The 14,919-nt window shown below is 33.7% G+C and overlaps 1 protein-coding gene and 1 long non-coding RNA gene across 2 annotated transcripts; one reads left to right on the top strand and one right to left on the bottom strand.

Moving 5' to 3' along the window:
• Positions 1 to 4,506: 4,506 nt before the first annotated feature.
• Positions 4,507 to 6,485, top strand: LOC132632718 (uncharacterized). Its single transcript, XR_009579456.1, has 2 exons — positions 4,507 to 6,167; positions 6,265 to 6,485. It is a non-coding gene; the product is annotated as an uncharacterized LOC132632718 (long non-coding RNA).
• A 2,619-nt stretch (positions 6,486 to 9,104) lies between these two features.
• On the bottom strand, positions 9,105 to 9,944 carry LOC132631926 (non-specific lipid-transfer protein C, cotyledon-specific isoform-like). Its single transcript, XM_060347708.1, has one exon. The coding sequence runs from the start codon at positions 9,658 to 9,660 to the stop codon at positions 9,304 to 9,306; it is 357 nt and encodes a 118-aa protein (XP_060203691.1). The 5' UTR covers positions 9,661 to 9,944; the 3' UTR covers positions 9,105 to 9,303.
• Positions 9,945 to 14,919: the final 4,975 nt, after the last annotated feature.

Raw genomic sequence — 14,919 nt, 5'->3', positions numbered from 1 at the left:
TAGGCACTACTAAAAAATTGCCAAAAATCGACGGACAAAAAAGTGCGTCGGTTTAAAAAACCGACTCCCTGCGTCGGTTTAAAAAACCGACTCCCTGCGTCGGTTTTTTATATTTCTAATTTTTTTTTAATTATTTTAATTAGAAAACCGACGGACGGCGTCGGTGTTTTTGGTAGAATTTTGAAAATATATATCCGCCAAAAAAAAACCGACGTCCCACGTCGGTTTTATTAAAAAAAAAATTAATATAAAACCGACAGACGACGTCGGTTTTATTTTTAAAAATATTTTAAATAATATTCAATTCAATTTGTTTTTAAAAAAAATAATAAACAATATTTTTTAGGAAACCGACGGACAGGGTCGGTTTCCTTTTTTTAAAAAACAATTTGGGTCAAATCTGGTCAAATGTGCGGGAAAAACCGACGGACAGGGTCGGTTTTGGCCGTCGGTTTTTCTTTAAAAACATTCCACACGGGTTTTCATATCCATTTCTTCTCCTCTTCCCAATTAAACTCCCATTCCCCTCAAACCCTAGCTACCCGCCGCCCCCTTCCCCTCCACCCAGCGCCGCCGCCCATTTCCCCGCCGCCCAGCGCCACCACCTGCGCAGCCCGTCCCCACCAACCCCAGACCCGTTTTGAAGTTAATTAATTGAGGTTAGTTTCTCTTAAATTAGGGCTTTTAAAGTTCTTTCAATTTTAGTTTTATTTGTAGATTTTAGGCCTAATGCTAATCTATTTAGCTTTGTTAAACATCATTTGCAATGTTATTAATGTTGAATTTGTGAAAAAAATGTAAACTTTATTTGACTAGTTTAGTTGTCATTTTTTTTTTTTTTTTTGGCTTGGGATTGTGCTATATTTCATGTTCTTTGTCAATGTATTTGTGTTAGCTTAGTTATCATTCTTTGTAATATTATTGATGTTGAATATGTGCAAAAATATATACTTTAATTATTTGACTAGTTTTTTTTTTTTTTTTTGTGCTTTTTGTTAGAATTCCATAAGTTATTAGAATTGTTATTGATCATTCCAAATTAGAATTGGTTGAGATTGTGCTTTTCAAAGTTAGAATTGTTAAGTTATAGTATTTCTATAACCTCAATACTAAAACGTAGATTTTATTTCTCTAGATTTACTTTTCAATTTTTAGAATTGGTTGGAATTGTGCTTTTCAAAGTTAGAATTATTAAGTTATGTTAGAATTATTAAGTTATAATATTTCTATAACCTCAAAACTAAAATGTAGACTTTATTTGACTAGATTTACTTTTCAATTTTTAGAATTAAAGTTAGAATCCATAAGTTATTAAAGTTAGAATTGTTATTGAGAATTCAAAGTTAGAATTGGTTGGGATTGTGCTTTTCAAAATTCTATTAAAGTTAGAATTTATAAATTATTAAAGTTAGAATTGTTATTGAGAATTCAAAATTAGAAGTGGTTGGGATTGTGTTTTCTTAAGTTATATTTTAAGTTAGAATTCTTAAGTTATAATATATTTCTATAACCTCAATAATTTGTGGGTATATTTTTGTAGATGGATCGTATGTGGATGTATAATATGAATAATAGTAATCGTGTGGGTGTACATGATGAATTTGGTGAAGGTGTTGATGGGTTTATCACACATTCAATGACACTTCAAAATGAAGGGGTAATTAGGTGTCCTTGTTCTCATTGCCGGTGTATGAAGTATTTGAAACCGGAAGCGACTAGGATTCATTTATATAGTCGTGGGTTTAAGCAGAAATATTATGTTTGGACTCATCATGGAGAGACTGATGGGGTCAATGGTATATTTTACAATATGTTTGTTGGTGAAAGTAGTGTGTCGCAGGAATATAGTCATGTCCAATATGATAGAGTTAATGATATGGTTAATGATGCTTTTGGCGTACAGTCTGGTTTTGAACCTGGGAAAAATTTTGAGGAACCTCCTAATGAAGAAGCAATGCGCTTCTATCAAGAATTAGAAGAGGCTAGTCGTCCACTTTAGGTAAGGAGTCAGCACTCTAAGTTGTCTGTTGCAGTTAGAATGATTAACATCAAATCAGATTGGACTGTTGCTGAAGCTGCTATGGACTCAATGATTAAGCTTGTAGGGGAACTAATTAGTCCGGAATTCGACATACCTAAGAGTTACTATGAAGCAAAGAGATTGTGTTAAAACTAGTTAATGGTACTTTTGGTTGGACATTTAAATATTTCTAAACTTTAAAGGTCTATTTAGATCGTATTTGATGTGTTTAGATAGTGTTTGAGGTGTTTTATTATTACTTAGGGTGATTTTATGTGTTGTAGCTCTTTTAGAATTGATTTGGAGTATTTTAATGCTAGTTTTGAGCTGCTTTTGGTACTGGTTTCTGTGCAAGTGTGGCTGCAGAAAATGCAGGAATTGAATGCAGGAAATTTTCCAGAAAACCGACGGAAAACCAACGCAGTCCGTCGGTTTTCTGGAAATTGAATGCAGGAAATTTTCCAGAAAACCGACGGAAAACCGACTCAGTCCGTCGGTTTTCTGGAAAATAATTCTGAAATTTTATGAAAACCCCGACGCACTGTGTCGATTTTGTATTTAAAATAAAAAATAAAAAATCGACATCGTGTGTCGATTTTTTTTTTTTAAAAATTATTATATAAAACCCGACGGACCACGTAACCGGCGCAGTCCGTCGGAAAAAACCGACGTGGTCCGTCGGTTTTCAAAAAGCGAGGCTATGTAAACCGACGGACCGTAAAGGGTCGGTTTCCCGTCGGTTTCATTAAAAAAACCGACGCAGTCCGTCGGTTTTCGTCGTTAGTTTTTCCCCTTTTTTAGTAGTGAGGTGTAGATTACTGGTACATTTTTCTTCTCATGCATCTTTTCTGATATTACAGTAAGAACAGACCGGTATTAATAACTTTTAACACTTTGTAACCAGTTGAGATAAACTGTTGCTTGGGGATTAACATTATAGTGCGTACAACCAAATCATTTAACGCGAGAATTTACATTGAGATGAGGTAATGTGACGGTGATTCTGAACTACTGCTAATATTAAAAGATTTTACACCATTACTGGTAAAGAACAGGTCCTGACAAATTTAGGCTATTCAGAAAAAGATTTATTATTGGGGTCAAGCCTCAACCCATGATTTATACACACATGTGATGGACATTCCGACTCTAGGTGAGATAGGCTCTGGTTGTGGCTGCTAAGATGATGCATAGTGGCATTACAAAGCTCATGGGGCCTCAAGATAGTTGTCTACAACCATATGTTTGAAAATCTTAGCCGGACATGAACCACATTATTTAAATAATTGCTCCTTTCTTTTTTAGTTCGATTTTATAGTGCTTCACTTTCTTAGAGAGATTTCATATATTTTTACATTGAAATGGAGGTTTCAGATATTTATAGTTTTTATCGTATTTTGAGTCAATCATTAAGAAGCAATGTCTTATATGCAGGCATGAATTTGAAGACAATAATTTCGATTTGCAGCTTTCAGACGAGACCAACCTTTCAATGCTAATCAAATATCACGTTCCTATTATCTCTTTGATCATTTTCCTTTTTTTGGTTACAACGTGTAATTACATGGAGCAGTCAAGAGCAACAGGGAAAAAAGAAACTACGAAAAGAAGTCTGAACTATGTCACCCCAAGACTATTAAGTTCGATAATTCCAGCAGTGAATTCAAGGAGAATGAAATTCATGATGTTATGAAACCGGACAGGTGATGGTTATGACTGTCGTGACTGAAGATATCAGGGATTTGTAAAAACTTCTCTGCTTGCATGTCAGCCTTCTCCATTTCCTGTATGGGGCTCTTTCAGGCCTCTTAACAATTTCGCTATTGGTAATTGTAGATTATATTTTGTTTGAGAGCATAAAGACACTGTTGTTTTCTTTAAGAGATTGGTATGACTGGAAAATTGCCCTTGTAAGGAAAGACCTTCCACCAGCACCTGTTAAAGTCTTTGAGATGTAGCACATCTTCTCAAGTTGTACTTCGTTATTTATTTGGAAGAGAGAATTATTTTCAGTTCGATCAGCCCTTTCAAAGTTTTATTGAACAAACTAAATGAGATAATAGCTGTCAGTGCTGACTGAATTCATATGTTTATTATCTAACGATCTAATAACTCAAGGGTCGTTTGGTTCATGGATATCACATGATTAAGTTAGGGATAAATTTTATATTATATTTAGTTGTAGATATAAATTTATCATGAGATAAACTAGTCCGCGAACCAAACAGCCGCTTATTGTTAGAGTTACATTAACCGGGAAGATCATTAAAAACATATTGCAAGTTCTGAAATTTCTGGTACTTAATGGAGTGAAACTGCAATTTTTATCTTTTATATAAAGACTGGTTTCAACATGTCTGCTTTAAGACAAGGGTATTTTAGATTTTTTAAGTGGCATTAGCAAGGGCATTTTAGACTTCTTAAGTGGCATTTTAGTTTTAACTGCAGTTGGCAAAGAGTACGTGTCTTTCAATCGTTTAGCCAAGCCCACTGTTCTCTGCCCATCTTCACCGTTTCCTTTTAATATAGTTTTTCCCCCTTTTTTTTTTGGATTGTTTGGGTTTCACCATTGTTAATTTGAGAATTTGTTCCATCAATTACCCTTTCCTTTTACTGGTTTGCCGGATTTCCCCGAAGTTATTGTATTAGTATTCTATAGTATACCATTTTCCCTTTTCTTTTAGAGGTTGTTCGGGTTTCACCCTGATTTTGTTAATTTGGCAATTCGATCAACACATGCATGTGTGTTCACCCACCAATTATGGGTATCTTTCAATTTGGTGTCTTATTATTCCTAGAAAGAGCAGAGAAAAGAACTTTTGGAGGAAAAATCAATTTTTTGCGTGTGCTGAATAATAGTTTGTGATATTTCTTAGTGTTTCTGTTTAATTGCAGTTATGTGTTTCCATTTAATTTTAATTGCTGCTCCACTCCTCTTATTTTTCCATCTTTTAGGTTGCCAAGAGGCTTAGATGAGGAGTAGGCATATAATTGTTCAGTTTGTTAAAATCAGTAGCGAACTATTTCGTAGGTTGATTCTAGAAGAAATTTTTATTTTCGCCTTTTGACCTCTGCTTGATTGATGTGAAAAAGATACGGTATTTTGCTGTTAGAAAAGAAATAGGAAATGAAAATACACTAGAAACGACTGGGTGTGTTGTATCTGTCAATTTCTATTTAGCCAAGAATTCTATACCTCCTATGGTTAGAAATCAACAATTCATGTCCAGTTTGTAGGTTTTGGTTGCAGACAGAGGAGAAATAATGGGTATGCCATAGACGTCTGAATTTTATTGAGTTGCAGGAGTTGTTAAGTGAGCAAGAGGATATGTTTACGCGTGTGACAGTTCTCATATCAGGTTAGCCCTTTTCTTTTTCCCTTTATTGTTTATAATGTCACATATAAGATTTGAAAAATTGAATACATTCATAGTATATGTACTCATAACCAAAAAACGAAAAAAAAAAAATAAGAACCTGTAACATAGGTTCTCAACAAAACTGTCCGTCATGCCTTGGACGTAAGAAAGAAGATTGAGAAAACAATTGTGTTGTTCTTTGTTGCTTCTTAGTTAGACACTACAGTTGTTTTCTTATGGATCACTAACTTGGGTGAGGACAATTTGCTTTAAGGAAGGAGTATATACATTGTGGTGCATGCAATTTGTCAAATGGATCATATAAGCTGTTTAGGTATAAGATGACACGTGAACCTCTTTTAGGTATAAATCATTTCAGTCACCACAGCAATTGCACTGTTGCAGTTTAATATGGTCATAGTTGCCTTGTGTTATTACTGAAAGGTCAAGAATGTATTTTTTGTGAACCACATATTGAACACAATTCTTTTGGCCTCTAAGTTGCCCCCTGTAAAGGCACTGCCCAGTTTTCTTCACTATTTTCCTCTCCTTCAAAATCTGTCAGGTTCATTCCTCTTCATTTTCATTAACTTCACCCTCCTCCATCTCTGTGTTCTCTGTCTCTACCATGCTCTTTATCTGGACTGCACAAGTAAAAAGATTCCCTACATTCAATTACTTTCTTAGATATAGCATAATCAAAATGCAATGGCATGCCAGGGATTTTTTAACTTGTGCTGCTGGTTGCCAGCAAAGAAACTTTTTGGTGCTTTTCAGAAATCTCCCTGGTAATTATGCCATCTCAACATTATCATGTTCAACATCCTTTTTTCAATCTTATATTTTTACACACTAATTATTCACCTTGTCTATGTTATGCAACAGATACCAACATTGTCACCAAAGATTACAGCAGAAGTGTCTGCACCGCAACTAACCTTCAAGTCAATGTATCGCATTTTGTTAATATGTAAATAGAATGTACATAGCTATTGTGTAAATCTCTGTTCAATTTGTAAAATTTGACTCCTTATCAAAATGTATGTAAAAATTTCATGTTCTTGGTCTGAGTTACCTGAAGCTATTTTGAAAGATTTTGCTCTTGATTTATTTAGTAACAGCTACATAAAGCTAACTGTATATCTGTTAAGCCTCCTCCGCGTTGGGCTCGTGCTGGCACGGTCCATACTCCCCTAGTGTTTTTAAGAAGCTTCACGTCACTTGGTCAACAAAGTATGAAACATGTAAACGCCCATAGCTTTTAATGTTGGACCCGTGTTTGCACGGTGGCACCCTTCTAGTTTAAATTAAGGGGATAGCTTGAGTCAAACATGTTTTTAATGGATTTTCTATCATTCAGTTAACACAGAGATTGCCATTGCCACATAAAAATTGATAACATTCGTACTTCTAAACATCATCACCATTCGCTCCTCTTCCACAAGACTACATCTCAGCTTCTACCTTTGGAAGATTTTCTTCTTTGTTCTTCTTCAGATAACCCTGAAATCGCACAACCAAGAATAAAAGGTAAGTCAAGCAGTCAATTCCTCAAATGATGATTGAACTTTTAGAGAAAAGTTCTATTGAAAGTCACTTTTGAATTTTTTTGGACAATAAGATCATCAAATTATGCTCATGTTTCCAAAAACGTAAAACAATCCATTTATGGTAATAAGATCCCTTAACCTATTTTTTAAATTATTAAACTCATTTGAGTACTATTTTATTTCAAAATGTGGAAAATATTAATTCGAACAAAAATTTCAGAAAGATGCAAAATTGTGTCTAAGTACACAATAAAATGACACAGTTGAATGGTTGTAGAACTAAGCACATTGCATAACTACAGATTTTTAGACTGATTGTAAATAATTTTCCTGATATATATAATTTTTAATTATCAAAAAATTATTTACTATTTTTATTTTTTTGGAGACAAACTTGGAATATTTTAATTTTATTTAAGTTTTATAAATAAGTGGATTACAATTAATATAAAAATGTTTTATACAACTAATTGTAAAACTGAACCAAAAATGTTTTATTATTTTGATTGTAATAAATAAAGTTTTAGAAAGCATATACACCGCTAATTGTAAGAATGTTTTCATTTTTACAAAGTAGTTATCCACCATGATTGATTTCTTGAGAAAATTTATCCAAATATTCTACCAATAAAGCAAGCTCATTCTAGTTCTTACAAACTAATAATAATAACATGCATTTATATAGCGTCTCATATGTTTCAATTATGTCCAAGCACTTTCATTCAGTAAAGTGTTTAACTTCCGACTTTGAGTGATAGAAAAATATCAAAATAGTTAAAAAGAAGTTGATACAACAAAAAAAACCGTATAGCATACTTAAAGTGTGAATCATTATATTTTTTTTATTCTCATAACTTGAAATATTATGTTGAATATTTCTTTTCCATTATTAAATCATGAAAAATATTAATTTGAACAAGAATTTTAGAGTATCGAAAAATTGTGTCTAGGCAAAGGATTTATAATTAATACATGGGTTAAGGGGCCTTATGTCTAAAAATGGGTTGGTTTACCTTATTGGAAACAAGGATATAGTTTGATAACCCTATTGTCCAAAAAAATTCGAAAATTACTTTAATGAAACTTTTTTACAAGTTCAATGACCATTTGAGGAATTGACTTGTAAGTCAAGATAATAAGAAAACAATTAAAAATGATCCTAATAAACACATAAAGTGAAGTGCCTCTATTTCAAGAATATATAAATCAGGTTCGTTACTTAAATATGGGTTTTACAATTGATACTAATTATCAATTTTTTTTAGGGATTTTTACACTCTATGTAGATTTGGAAAAGTTAATTACTCGGCTAAACCCATGTTTCAAAAATTACCCGAGTTAGCCGCTTTCTTCGGCAAAACAATCAGCAGCAGCAACAGCAACTGCTGATGTTTTATTCTTTCTTATGCAATTTTTTATTCTTTTTATTTTTTAAGTATTTAAATTTTGTTTCACAATTATAACGCTACACTTTTATACGGCATAGAAGTATGTATAGACACCTCTATACATTATGTATAAACCCCTCTATGTATAAACACCTCTTGTATAAGTTTGTATAATATCGGATACTAGTGTAAAAGTGTTTTGAACCTCTTGTATAATCTTATATATCAGTGTAAAAGTGTGTATAAACACCTCTTATACATTATTATACACTTTTATACAAGGTTGATACATTGTCTACATCAAATGTATAAAGTTGTATATTGTTGTATATCGTGAAAAAGTAGCTATGCGGGGTGTAATTTAAAAATATGGCTACGCAAATGTAATTTTGTATGCTAGATTGTACATTATTAGAATTTCCTCTTTTTTTTAACCAGCTACGCCGACGAGCTATAAATTCCTGTTTATTTCCCTGCACCTCATTTAATAGTTGGATACACCTAGTAGGGGCGGAATTAGAGACATGTAAGGGAATCTAGCTGCTTTTGCACATCTCTTGTATATATGTTAAGAGATCCACTAGATATCTTAGTTTTTTTAATTGTAAACTTAGTTCCTCCCTCCGTTTCAATTTAAGTGTCTTAGTTTAATTGGGCTCGGAAATTAAGAAACAAAGGAAAATTTTTTAATCTTGTGATCTTAAATTAAAGATGTGTGTAGTTCTTTAAATCTTACTATCTTAAACTTGCCATGTAAAATATTGGAAATAAAAAACTTATTAAATATAGAAAGACACGTTTTTATTGAGACAAACCTAAAAGGAAAGTAATTAACATTTAAATTTGAACGGAGGGAGTATTATTTTAGTATTAACTTGGGCTTGTGCAGGAACCCATAACATCAAATTTTGAATCCACCTTTTAACACCTAGGGCACACCTATGCATCTTGTGCGAACAATTAAGTTCAATAATAGTCAGGCTAAATTAAAATGTAAAAACTGCTAACTTGGAGCAATCAAGATTGGGTTCAATTGGTATAGGGCTAGTGAAGTTGCAAAGCTCAGGAAGTTGTTTAGTTTTTGAATAATCCACTGGGGCAGCTTTCATGGCAGCTTTGAAGCACATACAAATATCTTTGCTTTCAGGTTGTGAGGCAGCAGCCACTTTAGCCAAACTTTGCAATCCAACACAACAATCTTGGCTAGGTGTTGCAGCCATACCTAGCACAAATCCTCCACAAGTAATTACTTTTGGGATAACATCAGTACCACATTGCATAACTGCATTTGTTTGGCCTAAAATTAGAGCCAAAGCAAACAAAGTCAAAAGGGTTTTTGCCATTTTTTCTGAATTCTTGGGATCTTTTTTTTTTTTTCAAATATTTAATGGGTTTCTATGAGAAAATTAGAAGAAAGGCTTTTGAGAGAGATTTATGCATGACTAAGGTGGAAACCCTATTTATATTGGTTTAGAAGAGTTGGGTATTTAATTGTTTGGATTTCTAACATTAACGTGAAGCCCTATCTTAACTTGGTTAGTTGTATTGTATAAACTACTTCATCATGCAATTGAAGTGGGATGTACATTAGTTATGAGAAACAGAATTCAAACTCTAGCAGACATAAAAAGAAAAAAAAAGGCTAAAATTCTAGTGGACAGAGCCACCTGTTAATTTTTTGTTGTGGAAAATATTAAGTACGCAATAGAATAATCAAGATGCAAACAAGCTAAGGTTATAATTTCTCACGGGACAAAAATATTGGTATATAGTATTTTAATGGCATGCAACAGAAGCATGGATGACCTTTAAAATCCCCAGAATCTGGAGTAAATATATTGGCTCCGCAATCTATAGACTAATATGTATAATTTTATTCATCTAATTCATACCATATTAGTTTGTAACTGATTTGACTAATATTTTAAATACAATCTGATCTGTGTAATATATATATAGGCGTACTAACTACAAACAAAGAGTATTAGAGATGGATGAATTTAGTTGCTAAACATCATATTTCCGTCGCTAAATCTATTTAGAGATGGACTAGCGACGCATTTGCGTCAACCGCTAATATGGTCGTAGCTAACTTCCTGCAATGGAAAATTAAATATGTTGCAAACCTTGTGACGGATTAGCAATGAATGGTACCCGTTGCCAAATTTAATGGCAGAAAAATCCGTTGCTATTTTCTTTAATTCCATCGTTGAATTCATAATTCGTTTTGTCGTAAGATTTAAACTAGCAACGGAAATTCTGTCCCAAATCCGTCGCATTATTTTTTTTATTTTTTATTTTTTTTTAATTCTTTTTTAGATCGTTTATTTAGTACTAGATGAATCTCCCACAACCGAAAACTGATGCTGGGAAAACCTATGATGCTGAAAAAGTGACCGCAGGACTATGAGATGATCGAATGTATGCATTTTAGCTTTTTAAATATCAATGATTCATTCTCTTCAATAGTAATTTAAGAGGTTCGGAAAAGAAGAAGCTATGTGATAAGTGAATTCCGTTGAAGTTAAACGGTAAAACAATATTATGTTCAAGGATGCCTTTTATTCATTTTTTGTACTAATATGGTGGGTCACATAAATTTTATATTTCTGGACAGTATAACAAATCAGAGCTGTAGTTACAATTAGGGTGATAAAATTAGCCCATAAAAATATTATCTGTCCAATTCGTTCAAGTTTTGAGAGGGTGATTCTCAACCATCTAAAGTTTGGTTGATATACAGTCCAAATTGACCTATGAGAAATTTTATCAAACTATTAGTAGGTAAAAAGATACTTCTTTTTGTTTGTAATGTTATAAATCGCCATAATAAAGAATTTTTATTTATTAGTTAGTTAAATAAATTATAAGAAAACAAACAAAGAAATTAAAACTCTCATTACTAAAAAACTGCCCAAAATCGATGGACTAGGGGTCGTCGGTTTTGATCGCGACACTTTTGGGGAACCAACAAAGTCCGTCCGTTTTTTAATTGCTTTTAGCCTGGTTTTAGGCTTTTGGAAATATAAAAAAATAAAATAAAAAAACGGACTGACCCTGTTAGTTTTTAAAAAAATTTTATTAAACATTCTATATAAATAAATAAATAAATTTAAAAATGTAAAAAAACCGACGTATCTTTAAATTTTTAATTTAAAAATAAAAATTGACGGAGAGCGTTGGTTTGTTCATCAATGTGATGGAAAAATCGACGGAGACCGTCAATTTGTTCATCAATGTGATGAAATTAAAAATCGACGGACTCTATCAGTTTTGCCATCAGGTTTTAGAGAAAAACCAGAACCAGAAATCTACATTTTATGCAGCCCACCTACCAAAGCAAATACAATCCAATTTTTAGCTACGAACCAACACTAATTGCTGCCAATTCAATTGCATGTAAAAGAGGTACAACATCAAAAACATACCAATTATCAATCAAACACATCAAATTCGTTACTAAATATCCATCTAAACGAACTAAAAAGTCCACCAAAGTTCAAACTTTTCAGCAAAAAGTACCATTAGTTCTAAAGAGTTTCAACATATGTCCATAAATGAAATCCTAACTAAATCTCATCATCTAGGGTCCGGGTTACGAATTCACCGTCGTCTTCCTCCATGTCGTTACCTTCTGGGTGGAGGGAGGAGAACGGGCACACCAATCGTCCACATGCAATGTGGCTTAGAACTTGTGCCTCGAGCGATTTGACAGTCTCTTACGTGGCCCTGCTTTCTGTCACGATCCAAAATTCAAAGTCGTGATGGCACATATTCCCACGCCAACCCAACCATTTACCAATTCAATTAAGTTATATATGCGAAGTAAGAGATAAGTCAAATGCCCAAATACTAATTCTTTCAATAAGAAAAAAATACAAAAATACAAATACCACCCAAGACTGGTGTCACGTGTACAAGAGCCACACGAATACGATACAAGGTAGAAATCCATTAAATCATTGTCTGGGTACAAATGAAAGACAGTAATAAATAAAATATAGAGGGAGAAAGGTGCTACAAATCAGGCGAACAGCTCACCAAGATCTTCTAAAATCACGGTCTCAAACCCAAACGGATCTGCGGGTCCTACTCGTACTTGAAACCTAATCTGCACCGCAAAGAGTGTAGTATGAGTACAACCACTAGTACTACGTAGGTATCATAGGTTGACAACGAAGGAATCACGTATAAAACATATGAAGACTGAAATAAACACCAAGACTGAAATAAACACCAAGTGAACCAATAAAGCTGTTGTACCACTATGACCATTTAAGCATGCTTCATATAATTCAACAAGAAATCAAGTAAGACAGATAAGCATGTGTCACATGGGAGGAAAAATGAAATAAGTGGATAATGAGAGTATGAATGCAATGCATTGGCCAATAATAAATCCAGGTACACACTTGTCATACGCCATGCCACATAGTCATGACTCATGGGGTACTCACGAGGTCCATATACCTGTTATTGACACCTAATTTTTGCCGTCCAATAATTTTATTTAATTATACAAATTTCTTGATCACAAACTGAGTGAAATACACATTTTTAAAAGTCAAAAATGATTTTACAAAATTATTTCGGCGACATTTTGCCATTTCATATAGAAAAATATCATCAAATATATTATTTTATATCATCCTATGTATTTTTTATATTTTCTATAATTTTGAAACATATTCATTAGAATTTTAATTTTAAAATTGTGAGAACAATTGCTCAACTAATTGTTTTAAAGCTATTAATATCAAATTAAAACAAATTACTCCATTTAATCAAGAAATTTGATTAATTAAATAGATAATTAATTACGTCTCATTCTCAGTTTTATAATTTATTTGTCCATAATTGCAATTACCTTCAAAATTGATTAGAATTGAAATTGCTAATAATGTCACAAGTTAGTTATGGCCATAATCTAAATAGACAACTGTTTGTTATGCTTTAACTAGGGCTATAATTGAAATAACCAATTATATTTTCAGCATGGTCATATTTGAAAAGGCTAATTAGCTTCTATACTTTAAACATGGCTATAATTGAAATGATTAATTAGTTTCCAAACTTTTAAATATGCTATTTGTTAAATTAATTGATGGCACATTTGGACAAAATTACCCTTCTATATATATATATATATATATATAGGTGATGGCTATTGTTGATTGGCAGGGGCCGCAGAGTGTGAAGGATTTGAGGTCATTACTTGGGTTGGCAAACTATTATCGCAAGTTCATTGCAGGGTATTCAAAGAAGGCTGCTGTTTTGATTGATTTTCTGAAAAAGAACGTGGTGTGGGCGTGGACTGAAAAATGTGATGGTGCATTCAACTTGTTAAAGAAGGCCATTGCTTCAGAACCCATACTAAGGCTGCTTGATTTCGAATTGCCCTTCGAAGTGCATACTGATGCTTCTGACAAGGCTGTGGGAGGCGTGTTGGTGCAAGAAGGTCACCCTGTGGCCTTTGAAAGCAGAAAGTTGAATAAAGCGGAACAACGATACTCTACTCATGATAAGGAGATGGTTGCGGTGGTACATTGCTTGCAGACTTGGCGCGTATATCTGCTAGGGACAAAGTTTGTGGTACGGACGGACAACGTTGCTAATACTTACTTTAAAACGCAACGCAAGATGAGTCCCAAGCAGGCCCGTTGGCAAGAGTTCTTGGCTAAATATGACTTCATATGGGAGCATAAGTCGGGGAAACACAACCAGGTTACTGATGCTTTGAGTAGAAAAGAGGTATTCGCTGCTATATATTTAATTTGTCAATTGGAGTCTGATTTTATTGATAAGATTAGACTATGTGCTGCAAATGATTCATTATACACTAAGTTAATGAGTCAAGTTAAAGAGGGGACAGTGCGGAGGTATTGGATCGATGACGATCTGCTTTATTTCAAATGGGGGAGAATCGTGGTACCTCAAGGTGGTGGATTGCGTAAAGAACTAATGAAAGAGGCACGTGACACTACTTGGGTTGGACATCTAGGTGTTGAACGGATGTTGGCATTGCTGTCTAGGGTGTATTTCTGGCCAAAGATAAAAGATGATGTTGAAGCTTATGTGAAAACTTGTCTGGTTTGTCAACTAGATAAAACTGAGCGCAAGAAGGAAGCGGGTTTGCTGAAGCCTCTTCCTATTCCTGAAAGGCCTTGGATGTCTGTTTCAATGGACTTTATTAGTGGGTTTCCGAAGGTAAACAGTATGGCATCAGTCATGGTGGTGGTGGACAGGTTCTCAAAGTATGTTGTTTTTATTGCTGCCCCAGTTGTGTGTTCGTCGGATGTTTCTGCAGATTTGTTTAAAAAAAATGTGGTTAAGTTCTTTGGTGTACCAGCTGATATCATCAGCGATAGGGATACTCGGTTCACGGGTCGGTTCTGGACTGCTTTGTTTAATATGATGGGAACTGATTTGAAATTTTCTACGGCGAACCATCCTCAAACTGATGGGCAAACTGAAAGAATTAATCATTTGTTGGAAGAATATCTGAGGCACTTTGTGACAGCAAGTCAGCGGAACTGGGTGGACTTATTGGACAGTGCACAATTTTGCTATAATCTGCATAAGTCATCGGAAACGGAGATGAG

Source organism: Lycium barbarum, chromosome 1, assembly GCF_019175385.1.
Source record: "Lycium barbarum isolate Lr01 chromosome 1, ASM1917538v2, whole genome shotgun sequence".
NCBI classification, from domain to species: Eukaryota; Viridiplantae; Streptophyta; class Magnoliopsida; order Solanales; family Solanaceae; genus Lycium; species Lycium barbarum.
Note: the sequence above shows the minus strand (reverse complement) of the source record. Positions and strands in the feature narration are given on the sequence as shown.